General features: G+C 41.3%; 1 protein-coding gene and 1 long non-coding RNA gene across 2 annotated transcripts; both read right to left on the bottom strand.

Annotated features, from left to right (window-relative positions):
- Positions 1-1,498: 1,498 nt before the first annotated feature.
- Positions 1,499-13,001, bottom strand: LOC116333009. Its single transcript, XR_004200422.2, has 3 exons — positions 12,888-13,001; positions 9,148-9,276; positions 1,499-2,084 (listed from the first exon to the last, which is right to left on the bottom strand). It is a non-coding gene; the product is annotated as an uncharacterized LOC116333009 (long non-coding RNA).
- Positions 13,002-14,637: 1,636 nt separating this feature from the next.
- hoxa1a (homeobox A1a) lies at positions 14,638-16,070 on the bottom strand. Its single transcript, XM_031756126.2, has 2 exons — positions 15,416-16,070; positions 14,638-15,008 (listed from the first exon to the last, which is right to left on the bottom strand). The coding sequence occupies exons 1-2, from the start codon at positions 16,020-16,022 to the stop codon at positions 14,638-14,640; spliced, it is 978 nt and encodes a 325-aa protein (XP_031611986.1). The 5' UTR covers positions 16,023-16,070.
- Between the last annotated feature and the right edge of the window lie 1,985 nt (positions 16,071-18,055).

Here is an 18,055-nt window from a genome sequence, read left to right as displayed (position 1 = left end):
CGCTCGGCCTTGTCAGTCAGTCGTCTCCCTGACACCTGAACCTCTGCTGACCGGGTCGTGACTGCCTCTCTGGCACAGGAGATATCACTAGGGGAGCTGACCTTTGACCTTGCACCTCCTCATCTCCACCATAGCACTCACCCTGCTTTCTTAAGCATCCCTTTACTTGCTTCCTTGCCTTCGTTTGTTTTCAGCGCTTCCTCCAGTCTTTCACTAACAGTTTGGTTATCATTTACCCATTCACCATTAGTGACAACAGGGATAAAATACAGTATACACAAGTAAAGAGAAGCGGTTATAAAATACGTTATGGGAATTACAGAGGAAGAAGGACAGGATTAACCTGCAAACAAAGTACAGCTGTTTATTGAACTGGGGTTTCACTGCTAGCAGGTTGCCTCTAGATATGAAAATTGTTTGACTCTCTGGCTGCATCTAATCGAGGATTAGCCATGTTTTGGTAATTAGCAGTGACTTCCTTGGATGTCTGTTGCCTGGAAATTTCACACGAACCGCAAAAGGAGGACGTTTCTGCACCTGGCCAAAACAAAATCTGGTGTTTAACAATCCATAAAACCACAATGTGTGGTTTTGTTTATCAAGATATGATACAACATAGTAGTGTGCTCAGTCTCAAGTCTTAAACCACGTATTGGGTGCTCAGTCTTGACAAATACAAAAATAAACAGAATAGTAACACGTGGGACTATGTGAATGTGCAGTTTCAGCCAAAATGCATTCATATTTATCGTAATAATACAAAAAAAATAATGGTAAAAACATACATTTATCATTGAGCTCAAGTGGTTGTGCTGATTTTTATTATTTTTAGTCACTTGGTGGTTTCTTTCATAAATCTACAGTAGTCTGATTTGATTATTTGTTTTATTTGCCTTGTCACAAGGCAGCCATCTCAAAGCACTCCAGTTCATAACAATATCAGAGCCACTGCGACCTTTTCAAATGATAAAATTCTTCAGGGCAACAACTACTAAGACCTTTTGCATTCTGATAGGAAGCCTTTTGTAGCTGGCAAGCTGAATCAAACACACAAGCATGCGTGCATAAATCCCTGGAGATAGGTCTAATCCCAGGTTTACATTGTTAGGACAACAGGGATAATCCTGCTAACAGGGTGTTTATCTAAAAACTGCAACTGCTGAATCCCCAGCACTCACAGTATTGACCTGAAGAAAAAAAGACAACAAGAGGGTGAGAAGGGACAGTAAAAAAAAAAAAAAAAAGTTCAACAGGACAACAAAAAATGTGAGTAAAGAAAACATGCAAGTCATGAGGAAATGAAAAATGGCTTTAAAAGGTTGCACTGGAGTAAGCAAAGAGGCAGATGAAAGAAAGGTCTGTGCTGTCAGGTATGCAGATGAGAGTGTGATGGCATCGATACAGAGGTGGACACAACCAATCCCTCAGGACCACACTCCAGCCAGAACACACACACACGACACACACAGAGGGACAAAAAACCTTTATTTTAGGTGACACACAAACAGAACAAACGTGCCTATACAATAAATTAAATGGGATCATTTTTATGGTTAAACACACAGTATACAACAAAATCAATTAAATATTAAATGACTCCAAACCTTGTCCATTTAATCCTGTTTTATTCACTTTTTACATATCAAGTATGTATTTTTATACAACCTGGATATGGATGATATCTCATGAAACTCTACAGAGATAGAGAGTTCTGTTACACTTCACAAATCTTTTATGGGAGACTTTAAGTAAACCTGGGTGCAATTTGATGTAAATTTGGAGAAGAAATTTGGAGAAGATGACAAAAGATGAATTAAAGGCTGATTGTGAATTTCTCAGCGTGCCAAATAGCAAATAATAAGAGGCTGGGACATAGCCGTACTGTCTTGTTGCAGGGACTACAACTGATAGAGTTCTTAAAAGGGAGGCAGTGAGGTGGCTGTAGTTGCCTTTAGAAATTTGCAAACTTCAGAAAGATCTGTAACCACATCAGATTAGTGGGAGCTGGCTATCCTGTGCCTGACTTGGTTTCGATGTGACTCCTTTGTCTGCTTGGCGTACGACTTGAGTGGGAGCAGGCTGAGCTGTAAAAGACAGAGAACTAGATGAGTCAAGAGAAGCAAACAATTATCAAAGGTTATGGTTAGTAACAATCAACTATCTTGTCTGAAATGTTATACTTTTGTTCTAATTATTTGGATGAGGTACCCATAATGGTCAAAAAATGTGGAATACTGTACACAACTAACTCTTAATGGCCACCATCTTAGCTATGCAATGTAATGGGGAGGGGTCACCAATTACATCTACTAATAGTACAAGTATTTGAATTGAGACACAATGTAGAGTCTGGCAGAGGTATTGTGGTAGAGCTGATCTCAGTGAGACAGGATGACATGAGATGCTTGTAACTAATGTAATTACACTTCTAGGTTAAAGCTGCTACAACAAAACCAAGTGGGGACTGAAGAAAATTGATTGGTAAGTACAGACTACCTCACAGACCCTAGCAGCCTCTTGCACTGGCAGAAAGTGAAACACTGGGATAATCTTGCTGCTAAGTTTGGACATTTGCACCCCTACTTTGTGCGATTTGTACTATGCCTGGCGTCATTTTGTCAAAGACAGCCAGTGTACCTTCTATTATTATTCACCATAATTTCTTCACTTTCAAAACTAACAAGAAATGGTTTTATATTTTTATTTGCAGTAATAAAAGTATAAGAAGGAGCTTCCTGTTGTTGCTCCTGTCTCAAAGTAAATGAAAAAATACCACACGAATACTGCATGCTATATAATTTAGTGCACGATAGCACTCTGCCACGTAGGCTGTGCCATCTAGTGTTGTGGGTGGTTCTGTCAACAAATGAACACCATAATTTTCATTTCAGAACAAACTGACAGTATTTTGATGGGCTGTCTACAGTGGGAACACTATTCCCCAACCTCAGATTGACTTATCAGGCCAAGAACAAGCATCTGCATGTTAGCATATCCAGCTAACATTTGCAGATATGCTACCATCACAGACTTTGATTCCTTTACACAAGCAGTCTTTAAGGTCACTGCCTCATCAGGTGCAGCGAACCTGCATTGTTGCCGGAAACAGTTTATTGACTGTAAGCAGAAAATATCAATAATTAAGCAAATCACTTTAATACAATCAGCTTCATTAAAACTTAAAGATGAAAAGGCATTTCCATGACATGCAACTGAAATCAATTACATTTTATACTTAAATGCACAAACCATCTATACGTTTCCCTCCAAGGGCTCAAACTTCAGTAACAAACTGCCACTCCAGTACCCAATATTGCCCTGGCTGGTGTTAACTTCCTGTCTGTGGAAGGTTAGGCGGGCAGGGTTGGGGGGGTGGGGATATCGGCAAAACGGCTGCAAGCTTTAGCATGCATGTCAGGGCCGGGGGACGCTCTCTGAGCCAAATGCCAGTCTATAGATCGCAGAGGGGACTAAAGATCACATCATCGTCCACCCGGACATCGGTGACACCGGACAGCGGACGTGGGAGAGACGGAGGACCGAATGATCCCTGCCAGGACCAGGCATTATAGACAGCCGCTGTCATTACAGGGCAAACATGCACTAGTTTGAGTGCACAAATGTAAACAAACACACACACACAGGGTAACACACACACGTACACGAGCTGTGACAACGACATTATAGACAAGTGCTGTCATTAGAAGAGTCTCTGCGGAGCTCAAATGATAACGAGCCCGGGGGAAGAAGAGCGGGGGGTTGACGAGGATGACTGTCCAGCTGTCTGCAGGTAAGCTTGGGGTGTTGGATGTTGCAGTCTTATTAGCTCAATATACACAAAGCATTTGGGTGTCTGATGAGTTTTCACTTTTTAATTCTTAATCAGCTAATGTCTGTTCAGCTTACTCTGTTCCTGCTTCAGTTATTCACCTAAGAGTGTACAGTAGCTTAAACTCGACAACTCTCAAAAGACTAATGACTTGTTGAATTATATATACAAATCTTCAACTCTAATGTTTATTTTTCCCGCTTTAATATTAACAATGTGAAATTGTATATCTAAGTTTCTGGGCTTCTATTAAAATAAACAAATATTACAGATTCAGGGGATTTTTAAAGTGGGAACTACAGTACTTGGCACTTACAACACACGCACCAAGGAATTATAAACACTGAAACTAAGAGCAAACAATTTTCTGCATCATTTTCTTTAACAAACAGAGTGAAAGCAGGAAAGCAAATCTGGTGTGCTTTGATCAGGTATATCCTATTGACAGACTTTAAATTAAGATCAGACCAAGTGATGACAGTTTGTAGGAACTTCCAAAGGCAGTGAGACTTGTCGACATTTCATGGCCGACAGGTATGTCTGGGTCATCAAAGCACTCCTATGTATCTATTAAGCTAATTGTCAGGACTGAAAAATTCACATCAAGTATGTTGTGTGGGCCACGTGACACCACAGAAAGCAAGGGTAGTAAAGACACGTTTTGTGCATCAAAGGGCAAATCGCCAATAAATGGATTACCTGATAACTTAATTGTATGAGATGACATTGACAACAAATGTCATCAGAATAAGTTGTTGCTAACCCCAAGGCATTCTCTAAAAAAGAAAAAAAAATGCCAAAGAGGAAATGCTAGATGTCTGTGAAGGTTCTCATTCATCCAGGTCATCGTAGTCTAAGGAGCTTGGAAAGAAAAGCGTCTGGACTTCTTTGACTTGCTTGAAGACGTTTCACCTCTCATCCGAGAAGCTTCTTCAGTTCTAAGGGTCAATGGTGGAGAGTCCCAGATTTAAACCCAGTGGGAGTTTCCCCCCAAAGAGGGACAAAGGACCCCCTGATGATCTTAGGAAACGCTAGAAACCGCAGTTCCTCTAATGGCCACTTGTGATTGGTCCCATAAGTGAGCAAATCTCTACAGATTCTGTGTAAAAATGTCCAGGTTTGCTAGGCTTTACTTCAGCTGAATCAAACCCCTGAACTCTACCTCTCATCTGTATTTGTGTTATTGGCACTGTAAGGAGTATTTTAATGCAATTATCTTTTAATATTTGAGATTTATGTTTGGCTAATTGCAGAGCAGTGAGTCACTGGATGTACAATATATGTTTCTTTTAAAAATAAAACCTAATAAAAAAAGACAAAATTACAAGTGAATCAATGCAATGATTCATTTCTATATAGCCACTTGTTTCTGCCCAATTTACTGTAAATGACATAGAAAACTGAAAAGCACTTTTACCAGTCTGTGCAATGTACAGTCCACATTATACCACAACTGGATATAGAAATGCTCAAAGTAGTTCCATTGCCAAAAACACTGGGTATGCTTGAAAATGGGTTACTCATGACAAACTATATACAGTAAGTAGTTACATCAGATAAGCCGGGAAGGTCTTGAACCTGGAATACGAAAAAGGGAGGCTGCCCACTTCTGCTCTGTCAACATCTCAACACCAAAAGTGTTGTAAGGAAAAAGCAAAGCAAGTACTCTGTGCTTACACACAGTGTGTTAGAGATTTAACTGAGCATCAATTTGTCTCGCTAAGCTTACAGTTAGAAGTCTGAAATGTAAATTGCTCTTTGCCTGAAGGGGACAAGTCTATCAGTGCTCAGTTTCACTCCTGCTCTTTGACTCCCACAGTGTTATGCGCTTCAGGGTGTGTACATACTAGAGGCTCAGAGTTACCCTATGCCTTACATCTGTCACTTAAACATCTTTACAATAACAATCTTCTGTATTGCTGCTGCCTATTTTAACACCAATGCTTGCTTTACTGCTGTGTCTCTTTCTGGCTTCAAAACAGCACACTAACACTGTCGTGTAGTTGGGATCAACTCGTCTTTGAGGGTATTGTCTGGTTCAAAAATATCAAAATATGGTGATTTCCCCTTAAAAAATGTAAGAGGAGAAAACTAAAAAACTCCAACAGCTGGGTCAAAAAGTGCTGAAAATTTCTTTGGTGTGACCTGATCTAGTAACTCATATCAGTAACCATCAAAGAAGTTGAATGCTCCATTTTGTGTCAGTTAACGCACAAATTGCTCCCTAATCTTCCTCATATTGTGTTACCAATGGTCTTCTGTCACAATGTACACGACCGCGATTGGTCTTCCTGTGGGGAAGACTGACAGGTGGTTTTCAGGTAGAACGGTGTCAGGTGAGCTCAAACATCCCGACAGTTGCTGACACAGCGGTGTTGAAACCTGTCTTGTGCCTTGAAGCTGTGTGTGTTCATATCTGTTTGTGAAAACTATGACTATAGCTCTGTGTTTTTTTGCTTTGATATGTTAGCAATTACCTGCTTGAGGCTGTTTCAGCATTTGCTACTTCATCTGTCTACTTATTCATGAGACCAAAGGCTCAAAGACCTTAATATCAGGCCTGGCTCAGGCTCTACTTGCTTATTGACAAGAGCTGCTGGCCATGGAGTTTAGATTATGGGATTATATTTTGGCTCTGTTAACCTTACAGTAACTCTTTGGCTCAGTAGGAAAACTATAAGATGCATAACAAAAGGCATGGGTAAGCACAACATGTACAAAGGAAATGCATATAAAAAATACTGAGTGATTGAGCTGAGCAAATATACCTTGTGGTCTTACACTTGATTGGACTTTACATCATATTACAAGTATGAGAATAATAAGTAGTAAGTAATAGATTAGCTGTAACTTTTTATTCCATTTTTCTAGGTATACCTATCTAAAAGAAGGTGGTGTAGCCTGATTACAGTAAGTATAGAAAACTTTTTGCCTGACATGAAATTTTGGCTGAATTATTTTCTTGTTTTCATCTTATTTAAGAATATCATCATTGCGAAATGTGTCTTTGGCAGATGTTTATCTTTTTCAGTGTGGACAGATTTTGTAACCATACAGTGGACATGATCTTTGAACTTTAAAAGCATACCTTCACACCAAAATGAAGGGCAGGTTCTAAGGTAGTTATAGTACAACTCAAAATATCATTTCAGTTTTTGGAGTCTGCCACGATGAAAAAAACAAACAAAAAACCAACTTCCAAGAAATCAGTTTAAAGGTCTAGTTTGGCAGGTTGTGTCATAGGGAAAAGGACTTTGCGCAGTCTTGTAAAAATCTAAGTGCACCCTCACTTCTTCTTATTTTTAGAAATCGAGAGTGTAAGTAGAAGCCAGGTGCTGCTAGTCAAATGCAAGTGATAACTGATCATCAACAAGTATGACCGCCTCCATGAAAGCAGAAGTTTTGGCAGTTTGCTGGTCTGGAGCATTTAGATGTATGTTTGCACAATGCCAAAAAGAAAAGGCATCAGCAATGACTTTAGATCCTAACAGTTATAGGATCATTTCCAATCAATTCCAAAGTGATTGGTCATTCTGCAGTGAGAAAGAGTCACAAGTGGAAAATGTTTCAAGATTGTCATCAGTCCTCTCAGGAGCCGATGTCCCAACAACTTCACGCCAATGTAAGACTGCAATTCTCAGAGAAATTGTAAAAAAAACAATCTCACTCAAAAGAACATGGCAGCATGGCTTAGGTTTTCAAAACTGCAGCTGAAGAAACCTCAAGACAAAGAATGTCCTTTGAACACAAGATCAAAGTAGAGATGTTTGACCATAATGCACAGCACCACATTTGTAGAAAACCAAACTTAGCATATTTGCACAAACACCTCATACCAACTGTCAAGCACTGTGGTTGAGGGATGATGATCTGGGCTTGTTTTGCAGCCACAGGACCCGGGTACCTTGTCGTTATCGTGTCGAGCATGAATCCATCTTTATGCTAGAGTAGCATTTGTAATATTCTAGAGTCAAATGTGAGGCTATCTATCTGAGAGCTAAAGTTGGGTCCAAATTGGGTTGTGCAAAAGGACTATGATCCCAAGCACAGCAGCAAATCAACAGAATTACTGAAGAAAGCAAGAGTCAAGGTGTTTCAAAGGTACAGTCAAAGTCCAGACCTCAACCCTACTGAAATGCTTTGGCATTATGGCAAAATGCAGTCAGACCAACTGTAGTTGGATCCACCACAAAGGCAGCTTTGACTATTTGGCAGGTGTTAACATGGACAGATTTCGTCAGCAGAGTAGTGTCGCAATCTTCCTTTAATTGTATGACGTCAAAAGATTTTGAAGATGACTGGTGTGAGAACTCGTGGTCTATGGTTCTCGATGGTCTCTATTTTCAACTATTCTATAGAGTCAATAAACCTCTGTTCTTAATTTTTAAAGGACCTAATATTTCGTACATTCAGCATTACTGTCCTTGAGCCAAGTCTCTTATTTGTAAGACACACAGTTACTCTAACTGACAGTTTTTCAGCCAGAATTTTTCTCTGTGGTAATTCCTGTTTGATCTGAAGGGTGTGTGCATGTGTGTGTGTGTGTGCGTGCATGTGTGTGTGTGTGTGTGTGTTCTCTCACACTCCCCTTTGAAAGGGAGTGTGAGAGAGAAAGAGGGAGAGAGAGACAGGATGAACAGCCTGTCTGTCAGGTGTTGGTACTCACATTAGTCATGTTTAAAACAAAGGATTCTGGGAAGAGATGATGGCCAACACAAAGAGCATCAAGACTCCTTGGTGACACCCGATCTCCTGTGTGTGTGTGTGTGTGTGTGTGTGTGTGTGTGTGTGTGTGTGTGTGTGTGTGTGTGTGTGTGTGTGTGTGTGTGTGTGTGTCTGTATGTGTGTGTGTGTGTGTCTAGATAAGTGTGTGCGTATGTGTAGTGGGGGGCTTTCTTTAGGGGGTTTGGGGGTGCCTCATTGGCTGCCGTGCTGAGGTCAACCTGGGGTCAGAACTTGTGTGATGGATGGACCACTGTCTCTAGACTACTAGCTAGTCCTCACTCCTCCTGTGGGCCTCAGACCTGCTGAAGTATCCTAGCTGTGCTCTTCTCTTTTCACATCTCTTTGTATAACTCCATTTGGCACTCGAAGTAGGAGTGCTTCATCAAACAAAAGGGGCTAAGCGAAAACTGCAGACATCTCTTTGAGGTGAGTTCTGTTGTCAAGATGTGGCTGTGGACCACTTTACCCAGCCTTTGTTACTCATGTAACCTCTACTTTTCCTACCTCTAATCATTACAATACACATTCTGCCTTCCCTAAACTACCCTAGCGACCATGGTCTAACATGCCTGGCATGACAGACTGTTACTAACCACATGATGTCACCTCTCTTCTTGTTCCCCTCCTTCTCTTCCACCATCATTCTGTCAATCCCTCCATCGGCTCCGTCCCTTTATCGGCACATGGAGATGCACATCTGTCGATGGAGGAATTCATTTTGGCTGCCAATCACAACAGGGGAGTGGTCAATGAGTGCAGATGTGCCAATACCTCGACTACACTGATGAGTGACTTCTGTCTCTCCGTCTCTCTGGGTTTCCAACACTTTATGTCTGAGAGAAGAGGCTCTCTGCTTTTCTTAATTTGTTTTTTACTCTGCTGTGGCCTGTGTGTGTGTGTTTATGCAGTGCATAATGCCACAGCTGACCATAAACAAACTACAACTTGCTCGAATATGTAATAGCACAGTCTGCTCATTTCATTCATATGTAAAGCTCTGCAATCATCTTCACTGACCTTGAAAAGAATATTACTGTTTGTGGTCATATCTCTGCATCATTGTTTGCAATGCCTAGCTGATGTTTACTCTTTTTAATTTCCTGATTCTACAATGTCTTTTATGCATGCATGCAGGTGCACAAACACACGCACCCACTCTCACTCACACACATATACGCACACACACACACACATAGTAAAAAAGTGAAAAAAAGGAAATGAACTTTGCAGAGTGTGAGGACATGACAATTATTTCTGCAGTTATCTGCCTTCACCTTGTATTTGCATAGGCTACTCAGCAGTTTCTCTGTCACACTGGAGGAATGAAACTTAATTACAAGGATTTTGAGCAACAGGTTTTGACATCAGTGTCCAATTAAAATTTGCAATGGATGGTGTAATGACCCAGATTTTGAACTTTCTATAATGTGCTTATTTTGAAACCCAATCCCTCTATTTTCGAGATTTTATCAGATTTATCAGAAATGAATAGTCTTTTTAAAAAGCTTTAACTTGTCCACATGGACATGCACAAGGAAATTTTGAAATTTAAATATGAAAAAAGATCCAAATTAAATCAGCTGTAGAGATGCAATCTTTGGAGTTATGTTTCCATTTTTCGTGTGTGTGTGTGTGTGTGTGTGTGTGTGTGTGTGTGTGTGTGTGTGTGTGTGTGTGTGTGTGTGTGTGTGCGTATGTGCTTGCACATGCAACATCATTCCTTAATTCTTTCAAACTGTCACATTTAGATTTCTTATATCCAGTACTGTGTTTCCAGGCGGATGTGTGTATAGACGTACAGATTTGTTTGCTCTCAGGTTTGTAGCCTGTGGGTCTTTTTTCATCAGCTGCTTCTCTTTTGACTCTCATAAATCATGCAGGAGGAAAGACGCCGCCACAAATTATTTTTTTATGCAACAATATAATGTAAAGTGAAAGCTTCGACAAGTATTTCAAAAGTATTTGTCAGTCAACACCAGGCAGTGTACTTGAGCTTTTAAACTAAATCACCTTTTAAAAATGGTCTGTTTCATAATTTATTTGCAGTATAAAAATTTAAAACATTTTTTAAAAATCCGAAGTATTTAATTGGTTGCCGAAACAGTCTAAAATACAAACTAATCACTAATTAAGAATTGCTCTCAATATGCTGTAGTAGAAGGCCATTAATAAAATTATTGTTAGTGAGAGAAGAAAACGTAAACAAAGCAGAAAAAATGCATGTTTTAAAATAAAATAGAAAAATATCTTTCAAATATTTTAATTCGGTTAAAATATAGTAAAATAATTAATATTCCTTTGATGTGAAATTGAACAAACACGTAGACACTTTATTATTATTGTTTTTATGCAGTTTGGTTTAGAAGTTTATCATTTCTTTCTTATGTAGACTTTGGAGGCCTTCTTCCCTGTTTTCCAAATTCATTTTAAATTTAAATATTGGTGAATGTTTGAGTTGATATTAATAACGTTTTAGCTTAGCTCCTTTTTAAATGTTATCGGTTTAATTTAATTATGCAGTAAGTTAATCTTTTTGACAATTGGTGGATTATTTTTTGCAATGATAGAATTTCCCAAGTGCCTCTTCGTATTCGTTTGAGTTTATTTTATTTATTTTTTTTACTTATTTATTTTTTGTTTGGTTCGCAGTTTTCACAAAAATAAATTTAATGTATTTAAGAAGACACGCCAGATATTTCAGTGGAAATTCAAACTTATATTTGCTTCTACTGTTAATTGAAAAGCTAAAAAATTTGCTGTATTTAACTCAGTATACTGGCACAAATATGCTTGGTAGCCTACAAGACGTCTGTTTCAGTCACTTTGAATTGTAATGGGAATCCAATTCCTGCATCAGTTCGTTAAGTCATAAGCTTTAAACCTTTAGTCATCCGCACCAAAGCCCTAATGGTTTGAGTTAAACATCTGTCATCGTCCACGTGTTTATCTCAGGTCCTTAATGGGAAACATCAGCCGCGCAGTGCTGAATTCTGATGGTCGGACCAGTGAAATCGCCCTATCTCACCGCGCTGAGGTCATTTTTTTAACAGTTTAACATGGAGTCTGAAAGTGTTTTGGTCAAACAGGCCGTCGTAGATGAACTGTGAATGCATTGTTAAGGTGCTTGTTTACCCAGTAAACTGTTGTTTAGCTTTGGGTGGTGCTGTGACAACAAAAGTCAAACCGTGACCGAGGATTGACCCTTTTTTTTCAGTGTTTCCCCCCACTCTGTATGGCTTCTAGAGCGCACGGGGTCTTCAGAGAACCTAAAAACTGGGGTCCAGGGACACCCAAGGGTCCTTGAAGGGATTTAAAGGTCTGCTTTAACACAGATACCTTTCTTTCACTGACGACATGGGGGTAAATTGAGTAAGACAAAAAGTATATAAAAAGTAAAATTTCTTCACCATTAACTTACAACATAAACTTGAGATAACTTTATGTTCTAATTTTAGCACTAAAGTCACACTTTTCACCCAAAACAAAAATATTTTAAGGTAAAATAAATGGAGGTCAAACGTGAAGAATCACCGTGGAAATATGAGTAAGATAGCTTTTAAAAACGGCCAACTAAACGAGATTAGACATACTTATTAAAACCGTCCGTGTATTCGTAATATTATGGAACACACAGTAAATAAAGAAAGAAAATTAATTTAAGGTAAATAAAACATTAATCTAAAGTCCTTTACAAGTTTTGGTGTTTCATAAATTGCAAGTGAAATTTGTATTTCTATCTTATAAATAGTAGATCAGAAATATTATTTGTTTAGTGATTCGACCTTTTCCTCTAAACCTTCTCAGTATCAATAATAACATATTTATTTTACAAAAATGTGTTCGCCTAAGCCATTTAACAAAAAAGCAGAAATGCGCGCATAATAAGGCACTGTAACTAACTACTTTTTAATTTAGTGTTTTATGTTTCTTTGCGATCTCCAGTTAAAATCCTGGAAGGGGGGGTGGGGGTAGCTGTCATTAGCGTTCATTTAAATTAATACTGAACGCTTGTATGCGGTTTTGGTAAATCTATTTTTTTTTTCTAATGCAAATAAAATGAATATTTCCAGAGGTTTGAAATTTTCCCTCCAGCCCTTCTGTTCTCAATTAGACTGGTCTCCAAAACAGGCCCCGAGCAACAAGTCTGTGTACGGATTATTTATACCGAAACAACTTCTCGAAAAGCAAAATGAGGGTACCTGTAGTTACCAAAATAACCTTGTTAGGTTTTATACAAAACATCCTTTGTCCTCTGTAGGAAAACGAGACGCACCGCCTGCCGACAATAAATAGACTTGAGACGAATAAAAGACAGATTGTCCACGTAACTTACGCTCCTTCTCCGTGTTTGTTAAGGCTGAATTGGACAGAGCAGTCTGCGCTGCTGCCTCAGCAGGTCCCCGCAGCTCAAATATAGCAGCTCCCGCAGGTGGATCCGAAGGTAAAGGAGAATGTTGCTCATTAATCATGGCTCTTTTGGCGCCTCTTTGCCCTTTTATGGTACGATGGCCTCGCATCGTGCACACCAGGAATTAAAGCAACAAAAGAACCAGGAAACCCTCTTTTAGTTTGAAAATGGGGATATAGGTTAGCTTGAATAGAGCACTTTAAAAAAAAAATGCATCCAATTTTGCTCCCACTTCAAATACATCATTGCAAGGGTCGCTTATTGCACTCATAACGTGAGTTTATTTTCCAAAGCAACATAATCGATATCAGATGAAAACTCAAATGACCAAATAGCATATTTTTAAATAAGATGAGTCTGTCTCTCTCCATCTGACAGCTGACATAAGCTCGAAATATAAATACTCTGGTCAAAGCAGTGTTGTGCACACACAATTATGACATGCGATGCTGCAAGTTGTCACAGTTCGGCTTGTCATCAGGTGGGGATGATGACACCGCCGTGTAACTTGTGGTGAGGGGGGGGGGATGACAGGACCAGCGGGGGCACCATGCTTGTCAATAGCCTAACCTCGATGTTTTAATCAATAGTTTCTTTTTGTCCCTTCAATAAGCCAAGTGCTCGATAAGGTTGTCATCACAGATGACGCTGACGTCCTCGCTCTCGTCTTTGCCCTGGATAAACATGCCTTTCTTATGCCAGTAAATCTTTACCCCGGGGACAGTGGCGCGCATGGCTGCATACATTTAGAGACTTTGGGGTTGAGTCAAGCAGACGCGTGCAGCTTCTCGGGGGGTTGGAAATGAACATAGGTTTGCTTTTCTGTCTGCTGGGTTTAGGAAAATTTTAACCACAGCATTTGCTCTGACAACTAATCAAAAGTCTGCAGCACACTCTCCCCCTTGGAAATGACACAGAGGAAAAAACTTTAGAGGTAAACGCACTTTAATACACATGATTGACCCGTAAACGTCTCTCTGGACTAAACAGTTGTGTGCTTCACTCGATTCAACAGCTAGCAGGTTAAAGCTTCAAACGTACAAAGCCATAAAATGACCGATTCCGCAACTGATAAAACTCAGCTTCTCACTAATAATACATGAAAGCATTACGCATCATGCAAACCTCACGCAACAGACAAACAGTTGACACACACAGGCCTGAAACACAGAAGAGACAGTGTTTAAGTGGCTACTGGAACAGTGTACTCATTAACGATTTGATAACCGAGGTTATCTCGTTGATTGTGTGATGCCTAATTGATGGCATCCGGTGCAATCAGCCTGGCTGGGGTGCACAAGTTTGGCAAATCTGAGGTATTTGTGAGTGCAGATTTGTGACACTTGCCTCTTCAGAGGCAAACTTAAAGATGGCGCTGAGTGTCTCTTGCACAGCATAATTGTGGCGAATTACAATTTCAAAAGCGAATGGACAGACTTTAACCAATGCACTTTGTTTTTTATGGCAGCAAGGCTATAGATCTTGCAAACACAACACACAATATAAAACGAATATGGTCCAGAAGTGGTCCGTGAGTTCCCCAATAGTGCATTGTTCACAGCATGTATGGGCACAACTGTCATCCATTAACAAATTTTTGCCTTTGATACACTTGTATGGAATTTGGTATACACAGGCCGCCTTGACCTATAGAGGTAAAGGGGTCACTTGACCCTCAGTTGGAGGCGAAAGGATCAGCCCCCGTGGAAGACACAGTGGAGGATGTGGGAGAAGGAGTAGATGGGGCTGAGATAGATTTCTCGGATGCTGCATCGTCCATTTTCTCCTGACTGCTGTCCGAGGATGTAAGTTTGGCTGGCAGCAGCCCTTCTTTTTCTCGCTTTTTCTGCTTCATCCTCCGGTTCTGGAACCAAATTTTCACCTGAGTCTCATTCAGTTGCAGCGCGGCTGCAATCTCTACACGGCGCGCCCGGGTCAGGTACTTGTTGAAGTGGAATTCCTTCTCTAGTTCCGTCAGCTGTTTGGTTGTGAAGTTGGTCCGGACCGTGTTCGGCTGACCAGCATAACCATACTCACCAGACCTCCCTGCAAACAGGAAAACAAATCACTGTAACTCGGAAGAAGAGGGGTTTTTTCTTCTCTGATCAAAGTGTACACATGCCTTGAGACTGTACTGTGTCTGTGCAAAAAGACTCAACTTTTAGGTACGAGCCAAATAGCACTAGCTACTCGAAAAAACATCCAACAAGGGCCTTAGAAGAGATTCAAATATTATACAACACATGTGTTACCACACAGATGGATTACGTTAAAATGAAAGGATCTAAAGTACTAAATTAAAGTTAAGTTCATATATTGGTGTGTCGTGTGTTTATTTTATTTTATTTTTTTAACTTCTCAGTTTAAAGATTTTGGATCATTTATAAGACAGCATTTTTGTGTCGTGATAGCCCCTCACACCCGCACTTTCACCCACTATACTTGGCACCAACCTGTTTTTGGTGGATTCCTCTTAACTTTCATCCAGTCAAAAGTCTGTGCTGACGATGCGCCCTCAGACAGAGGTGAACAGCAAGCCTCCAGATGAGCTGCATGCAGAGGTGACAGCGGGTTTGAACACCCTGGATAAGGGGGCGCTTGCTCGTGCCCGCCGCTGTAGGCAGTGTGGCTATACTGCAGCTGACCCAGGGGGGCGGCACTGTAACCATGGCGATGCTGAGAAACCATGGAGGAGGAAATGTTACCAGAGTACATCAGTGGGCCGCACTGAGGGAACGCAGCTGTGGTGTCTACTTCCTGGGCCAGGGCATGGTGGTTATATGTAGCGCAGAAACTTTGGGGTCCATAGTTAGAGCTGCAGGCCGGGTGGGCCCCATAGGGGAGATTTAGAGAGCTGGCATTAGACTGGTACGACCCCGGCTGGTGAGAGACGCAGTCAGGAGAAGCTCTGCTCACCATGAAATGGTCATCCACCCCGCAGTTGTTAACAGTGGCCCCGCACGACTGGAAAGTTGTAATCCCGTGGTCCGAGTGAAAAGCCCTGACAGTGCATGAGCCACCTTCCCCGCTCATCACCGTGTAGTCTAAGAAACTGCTCATTGTAGCATTTTTTCTAACCGGAGCGAGGGACCGTCCTCTGCACAGACAACCCCCTGATGTCTTCCTTTCTCCCCTCTTACCCCGAGTGACCGTGCCAATCTTTACCTATACTAGGTCTTATCAGAGAAGGGAGGGGGTCGCACGGGCCGATATCAATGAACGGGTGCTGTCACGTGGGTCCGGGTCAGCCAGTGAGGTACTTGTCCTTATCCCTTTAGCCGGTGACAGATTGGTGTTTGAGGGGCTATTTAAATTCCAAGCACTCGTCGATCAAGGTGACGCGCGTCGCCACTAATGTATTGGCCGAGCAAACAATGAGCTGCGAGGCAGACAGCGGTGGACAGCTTCGGGGTCGCATGAAGAGCGGGGCCACTGTTAACACTGTTTCGTCTAAGCTCCACTGTGCGCTCTTCCACGACCACAGAGAGAGATTAACGTTTGTCCCTCTGCACCCTCGCCATGAGGACGACCTAGCACTCTGACCTCAGGTAGGTATTTTTGGAACAGAGACGAGAATAAGTGTGTGTGTGTGTGTGTGTGTGTGTGTGTGTGTGTGTGTGTGTGTGTGTGTGTGTGTGTGTGTGTGTGTGTGTGTGTGTGTGTGTGGTGACACGTGCACATAACAGTTGTAATTTCATGTGTATAACGGTGTCGTTATCTTCTAGTTGGATGGATGGATGGGTGGGTGCGTGTCACTGCCACGGGCTATCTGTGGGCTATTAATGTCACATTCCCTTGCGAAATGTTTCACGCGTGAACATTGAGAGAAATATTGTCACAGAGTGAAGGAGAAGCAAAAGACAGAAAACTTCTCTCCCGTCACAGATCGCCTTTTTATTTTGCACAACTTTGTTTCCCCATCAAGGTCGCATTAGACGTATATGACTGCTCGCTTTGCCGGGAGGTCACAGGTGATGAAGCGACAAGACAACACATTGAACATTAAGATGATGTGGTATTAATTTCTTTCCCCCCTCTGCTCCGGTCATAGGGTCTGCTATCCACCCTGATTTCACTCCCACATGTATTCATTATGCATGTATAGTGATCAAATGATCTCATAACGCGAGGCCAGTCGTGGAGCTAATGCATCCACATAGCCCGAGGTGCAAGTGTGGGCTGATTATCCTGTTAAGTTCATCAAATAAAGCTGTTGGCGAAATTAATGCCCACGAAAAGCGGCGTTGAGAAGGGGCAGAGCTTGTGCGTGGGAGACTGGCGGCAGCGGCAGCAGATGCCCAACCTCTCACTGAGGAAGCAAAAGGAATGAAGCGGGAAGAAGGGAGGGAGGGAGCGAGTGAGAGAGACTCACACGGAGGGATGAGCGCCCCCAAAGGTCGCATGTGGTCATACACTCTAAATCTCGAAATGTTTTTAACGTCTATAGAAAATATATGATCGTATTCTTGGAGATGTTTTATCGCTATGCATTCAAGGGAACACTTTACGCAGCGGTGGTAATGGATCAAACACAGCTGGTGTTTTTGTCACTGTATCAATTATTTGCAGTTCTTTGCGCTGCTTTGACTCCACTACATGTCAGAAGGGACTACTGGAGCCCACTGTTTACGCCTCACTTTTAATTAAATAATACAACAGTGTGTAAAGGCGCCCCACGTGGACAAGCACATCATTCAGATGATGCTTACTCGTTGTTAATAATAAGGATCGTGCAATAATCTGAGATGTTATGCAGCCATACCACACAGTTACTTTTTTTTGGAGGTGTTCATTCACTGAAGTTGTTCTAGTTAAGAATTTTAATGTAGTCTGATTTTGTGAATTTTAACACAAGTAAATGATGTGGATGCTTCTACCACTAATATGGCAAATGAAATAGAAATGCATGCCGATAATCGCCATAACGATGATACTTCAAAGAGTTTAAAAGATAAGAGGTGCAAACTTCCCTCCAGTTGGAGGGAGGGGGGAGTAGGGTCAATACCCTCTAACCATCATCCCCCTCCCTTTCCTCTGTCTTCCCAGCTGCCTGTGAAAAAGTAGTGAGTGGGCGCAGTGGATCTTGCCTTGCC

Source organism: Oreochromis aureus, linkage group 22, assembly GCF_013358895.1.
Source record: "Oreochromis aureus strain Israel breed Guangdong linkage group 22, ZZ_aureus, whole genome shotgun sequence".
Classification (NCBI taxonomy): domain Eukaryota; kingdom Metazoa; phylum Chordata; class Actinopteri; order Cichliformes; family Cichlidae; genus Oreochromis; species Oreochromis aureus.
This window is presented reverse-complemented; position numbering and strand designations above follow the sequence as displayed.